This window comes from Medicago sativa, chromosome 8 (genome assembly GCF_051527215.1).
Source record: "Medicago sativa cultivar Bolivia chromosome 8, Bolivia_mono, whole genome shotgun sequence".
NCBI classification, from domain to species: domain Eukaryota; kingdom Viridiplantae; phylum Streptophyta; class Magnoliopsida; order Fabales; family Fabaceae; genus Medicago; species Medicago sativa.
In genome coordinates this window covers 74766444-74772568 of record NC_140756.1, presented here as the reverse complement: position 1 = coordinate 74772568, position 6125 = coordinate 74766444, and the positions used below count along the sequence as shown (strand labels likewise).

At 35.2% G+C, this 6125-nt stretch overlaps 1 protein-coding gene across 1 annotated transcript; it reads right to left on the bottom strand.

The window, feature by feature from the left end:
• Nucleotides 1–894: 894 nt before the first annotated feature.
• Nucleotides 895–5523, bottom strand: LOC146901479 (Aldolase superfamily protein). Its single transcript, XM_085739292.1, has 11 exons — nucleotides 5195–5523; nucleotides 4903–4978; nucleotides 4726–4809; nucleotides 4076–4180; nucleotides 3427–3507; nucleotides 3264–3328; nucleotides 2958–3027; nucleotides 2799–2876; nucleotides 2428–2525; nucleotides 2190–2325; nucleotides 895–1223 (listed from the first exon to the last, which is right to left on the bottom strand). Exons 1-11 carry the CDS (start codon nucleotides 5455–5457, stop codon nucleotides 1077–1079), a joined length of 1203 nt encoding a protein of 400 aa, XP_085595418.1. The 5' UTR covers nucleotides 5458–5523; the 3' UTR covers nucleotides 895–1076.
• Between the last annotated feature and the right edge of the window lie 602 nt (nucleotides 5524–6125).

Genomic DNA, 6125 nt, shown 5'->3' with positions numbered 1-6125 from the left:
ATTGATCGATAGTATGCGATTCATTTCAAGATTTCCATCGTATCTGAAGGGGATTCGTCAGTTTACCCATATGTATCCAATTTGCATAAAATGGTGGAGATGAATCGGACCTTAAACTTGGTGTCTACAAATAAATTTGAAATTTATTTGTGCAACCATCTTTATGTTTTTCATCTTCCTTCTGTTCCGGTATTTTAGCAGTCCCCCCAACACAAGATCTGACATTGCCCCATACTTAAAATCAATGACCTGCCCACTATATGTGCAAGAGGAAGTGAGAGTGTAGAAACATATGCGAGAAGAGATAGCTTGTTCCAATGTCTCAAATCCACACATCCTTGCCCACCAGCCGTCACCATGTGCTGGCCACCATGCAAACAGCACTCAAGCCAGCCAAAAGCCTCCGCTGCACTGTATAAGACTATATGGCCTAGTGCCGTGATCACATGTCCTTCGCAGCCACCCTTTATCGTGCATGGACATGAATCTCCGCTGCTGCACCTATCATCCTGGCAGCACTTTCATCCTGTGTGCAAGCCATAATACAATCGGTCTATTGATTTCATCTTTCACTACATTCAAGTTTGGTCAGGTTCGGCTTCATACTAGCATGCATTTCTAGCAAGCATTAAAATGCAGTATACGGTGTATCCAGAGAAAAACTATAAATCTATAATCTCTCCAAAAACAAGGTCAAGACGAGTTAGGATCCTTTCCATTTCTCAAAAGAAATAGAAAGCTCATTACTATAGTTTTGTGTGCATAAATCACATAAATGCTCAATAAGTGTCATATTTTAGAAATATGTGCTACTGTGCACACAAAACTACAGTAATGGAGTTTTCCATTTCTCAAAAGAAATGGAGAGAATCCTAAACTCAAGACAATAACAACTGAACAAAATAGTGTTGTAAAATTTTGCTTTTAAGGAAGCGGGTGCTTTACATGGAAGAAAACTGAAAATGTTCAAGAGTTCACGAGAGAAATGACAAAACAAACAGAATATTGCCTCCATCTGCTGTATGTTCATTAGTTCAAAAAAAAAAAACATCTATCGAGCGACGTAAGAGATCAAATTATACATTTGGTGGTGGCCAAATTTTCCCGAATAAATCTTCCACCCGCTTTGCTTGATCAGCATAACCATCCAGCCCAGAAGTCAGAAGCTGCACCGCTGCTGGCCCCATGGCATTTGTAAGGCTCATTTGGTCCCATTTAACAAGCTGAATATAAGTAAAGCAATACTATAAATTAGTAAAATATTACAGTCGCCAGAATAAGAATGATATTCTATTAGAGTTCTCTGACTGAAGATTGAGGTTAGCAACAAAAACAGAACAGGCATAAGGTTGGCATAACTACTTACCCTAAGGCAAGCAATGCAAAGTAGATAACATGTTGTATTAGTATTACATTATCAATGGCACATCATAGAAATCTCAATATAAGAAAACTTCACATCAATAGAGTGAGGGAAGTTACGGTTGACTAGTTTTGAATTTTGGTTTTGCATAGCTTCTTGACAGGGGTATAAAGTACCTTGTTACTAAAAAAAGGTCCACTGCATTTACCCCCATATAATTCTGGTTAAAAAATCAAATGTAATACCAAGGTGATGGTTGATATAAAAACATTTACTATTTTACGAGACAAAAAGTTACTACTCAAAAAAGAGAAATGTCATGTAACTGAATATTTAACTCTGGGTGTTTAAGATAAATAAAAGGGAAAAAAGATAGAAGTTGATAATCCATCAGAATGCAGAAGTTTGTAAGTGTAAAGAGACTACATTGGTTTTTCTGTTTCGGGTGGGGAACTCAAAAAATTGGCATTGTTTTGTTAACATGTCATCTATGAATATAAATAAAATAAAAAACTCCTTGGCAATCAAGGGTTATGTTTGTCAAAGTCTGTCATGAAATCTGAACTTCTCCTTGTCCCTCATATAAATTATTATGGGAGTAATAAAACCAACAACCCCAAATGCAAAATGAATTTTGAAATTGCTCTTCACCTAACTGGTTCTTGACTTTCCATTATATAACTCAGAAGGACCCAAGGGGCGTGGCATTATGTTTTGCAGCTATGGCGTGGAGATATATCGATACCATCTCAATTTTGCAGGTTCAAATAAGAAATTCCTACAATATTAAGGGAGCAACAAATGATATTAGAGGCTGAAATCAAACCTCTTCATCACTAAACATGTAGCGGTCAGCGGATTGCGGTGATAGCCTCCTAACAAAAGAGTACTTCTCATCACCAGAAGCAACGGATTCTTTGAGAGACTGCAACACCTTCAATGGGGCTATGATGTAGTCAACCCTAGAAAAGAGCAATATAAAGCAAAATAAATTAGGGTATTGTATAAATAAAACTTAAACGAGGAATTAAGTTGGATATGACTGTATGGAAGTCTTTGCATACCCCAGAAGACTAAATAGGTCCTGCTTGTTGCGAACTGCTGCTGCCATCAACTTTGACTTATGTCCATACTTGTGAATATAATTGTAAGTCTTTGTGACCTGAAATAATAATAATAGTAATAGTAATGCTTTCAGGTATAAGCTTGATTAGTAACTGACATAAATTTCTAGCCTAGGCTTTGATTCTTGTCTGAACTAAGATGGATCCCACAAGTCATAACAACATTTCTCACTTAAACTAGACCATAAAAATGTATCACATCTCAATTTCCAAGTTTTCACCAAGAGCTTTATCAGTTTGTTTTCACAAAAGTAAATCTAAAATATAAAAGAGTATGAGCATGAGTGGAAGAGCCATTTTGAACAACAGACCAATGCCAACCCGGGATCCTCTCCATTTAGCTTGGCAGATTCTATCTCTTTGTCACCAGAATGATTACGCGCCCAGTCCTTAAAATGGCACAAAGTTTAAATAAGATTCCCAAATAAATGTTATCTGACAGACATCAATCAAACATATATAGAAATTACCCTGACACGGCCAACAAAAATTTGAATAACAGAAGCACCAGCTTGAGCAGCAGCAGCAGCTTGGGCAAAGCTGAAGAATAAAACCAGTCCATAAAATGATTAGGAATGGATAATATGGGGATGGATTCTCATCAAGGTAAAATTTCATATGAACTCATCATTAGAAATTTTGTATCTATCTCTCTCTTCACAAATATTCACAAACTATGAAAGGATCTCATCTATTTAATGTTTACTAAGAAACTGAGATAACATCCTTCTTGTATAAACCTCAATAGTTTTCTTTCAAATACTAAGCAAAACAACCTGTAAACGAAAGTCAAATGTGTCTGTATGCCCTCGGATTCAAGCAATCTTGCAGCCTCTATTCCCTAAATAAAAAATCAAACAAGTCATGAGGGCAGTAAGTAGAGCACCAGAGTTTCTGAACTCATCTGGCACTACCATTCTACTTTTTCGGATTACTCACTTGCCAAGTTGAAGGAATTTTAAATAGCAGACGATCATGAGGGACATTACTATCATTGTACAACTTCAACAAGTCGTGCACCTGTAAAATTGATAACAGTAGCATCAGACTCCGCCAAGGCACTAGGCATATGTGTTTTTATTAAGCAATGATGTTCAAAAACTGTGAAAAGCTTGTCTCTAAACAGATTGACAACTACATGCTGTCAGGAACTTAAAAAAAATGTGGAGTATTAAGGGTTCAAAAACTACAAAGCTTGTTCCTAAACAGACTGAGAGCTACTTGCTGTCAAGAGATTCAAAATGTGCACACACTTTAGATTTACACAAGCACACATACAGATACTTAATTTGGGAATTGTTCACATGATAATGACACAATAAACTGAAAACTATCCTTTCGGTAAATATGGTAGCAAAACCAGAACTGTTTACATAAATACCAGGGAGGTACCATGGCACTTACTCACAGATGGAGTATACAAGTTTATTTGAACTTTGTAAATCTGAAACATTAGAAGAGATTTGATTTGAAAACTCTAAAGAAAACGCATTGAACTTCGAAAAGACCTTTAAATTATAATCTCATGTTCAAGATGCATAACCTTATAATTTTAACATGAAGAGTATCATGAAACAGAACCAAGTACCTTCCTGATAATGCCATGTGTGTCATAAGCAAGACGCGCATCCACTTCAGTTGAAACACGGCCAGGGACAAGCTTTGTCATGTCACTACCAACATTCACTAAAGCCTACAATTTCAACATCAATCCACGAAACGTAAATTGTAAATAGTGAACTATTACCCCAAAAAAATGATGTTTAAAAGAAAACTACTTCTTACTACTTTCATCTGAAATATAATCCTTTTAACTTTTCAACTGCAGTAATTATTTTATTGGGTCTTGTTAACGAGTGCCCCAGGGGCACTCTTTAAGGATCCTAAATTTAGAAATTATTCTTTCAAAAAGTCAATTATTACAATTTCCAATGCATTAAATACACAATTTTTTTATAAAAATTTACCATTTAAAGTGTTTAAAGAGTGTCCCGGGAGCACTCGTTAACATTTCCCTTTATTTTATTACCACCGTATCCATAATTATGTTGCACTTAACCTGTAACAAACACTGCCATGGAAACATAAACTAATTCTAGCATAAACTTGTAAAACAATATCAATCCTCAACAAATTTAATACTACTACCAACATTCTTAATTCCCGTGATTTAGTCAACCGAGTGTCAGGCATTACTAACTATCAAATCCAAACATGATTGAAAAGAAAAATAAGCACCTTGGTGGCGAAACAAGATAATCTTGCATTAGGATCTTGAAGTCCATAACATTCAGAATCAGCCAAAGCCATTTCCACAGCATTCTACAAACAATAATACTTAAAAATTAAAAAACAACTCACTCACTCAGAATCAGATCAAAATGCACACGTTGTATTCGAAAGAACTGAACTAACCCTAAAAATAGTATCTGGAAGACCACATATCCCCAAAATCAGTGATGAACTAACAGTAGCAGCAGTTGGAGGAAACCTGTGAAGTATAGAGTATAATCAATCACTTATCAGATCAAATCTATGTAGCATCTGACACTTCTGTTTGAAGATGTGTCTGGTGTGTGACATGTGTCAGACACAATTACGACACTGACACATTTAATTACATTCAATTATGTCATTTTCTAAAATTATTATCGGCGTGATAATGAATTAAATGCAAAGAAGCAGAAGTAAGAAAAAGGAAGGTTACTTTTGGAAATCATCGAAAATAACGGTATCTGGAACGATCTCGCTGAAAGCGGAAACAGCATCCAATTCAGTGACAACAGTGTCAGTGGAGGAAGCACGAATTCGAGGAAAGGAGTTTTTGGAGTTGAAGAGGAGAGTAGGTGGCGGTGTAGAACGGAAGAAGGAGAATGATGTTGTTGTTCGAATGGAAGGTAATGATGATGATGATGAAGCAGGAGAAGAGGAGATAGCTGCATAGAGCGGAGTTTGCAATGTTGCTGCCATTTCTGGATTTTCAGAGATAAACACGAAGCTAGCTTTCCGACACTATAGACTTGGTTAGAAGAAATTAAGAACTGGCATTAATGAATTAGCGATAAATAATCAATTTTATCAACTAATCTTCATAATAATTTAAGTTTATCTTCTTTGTTTTTTAATTTTCCACGATATTTGTCGAGTTGATCATTTTACGCGAATTAAAAAAGATGAATGAAATGTCTCCATAAGTTTACTACATCCTCCGGTCACTATTATAAGTAAAAAACAACATTTTGGATACATTCATTTAATGATGTATGTCACATACATCATTAAATGAATGTATCCAAAATGTTGTTTTTTGCTTATGATAGTGACCAAAGGGTGTATTGCATCATATATGTAAGAGTTGAAGTTCGAACGTCGGATATATTTATTCATCTTAAAAAGCTAATTGTCTACTCCCTTCTGTCCTTATTATAGGAAACAATTGACTTTTTAAGTTTATTGAATAATTAATGTATCTCGTTATAAATATAGACTAGATACATTACTTACACAATGAACCTAAAAAATCAATTGTTTCTTAAAATAAGGACTTGATCGAGTAGATACTAAGCTACTTGAAAAAAAAAAATGGATGATAAAGTGATGATTTTACTCTTTTTTTTATTTGTTTATGCATTCTTATT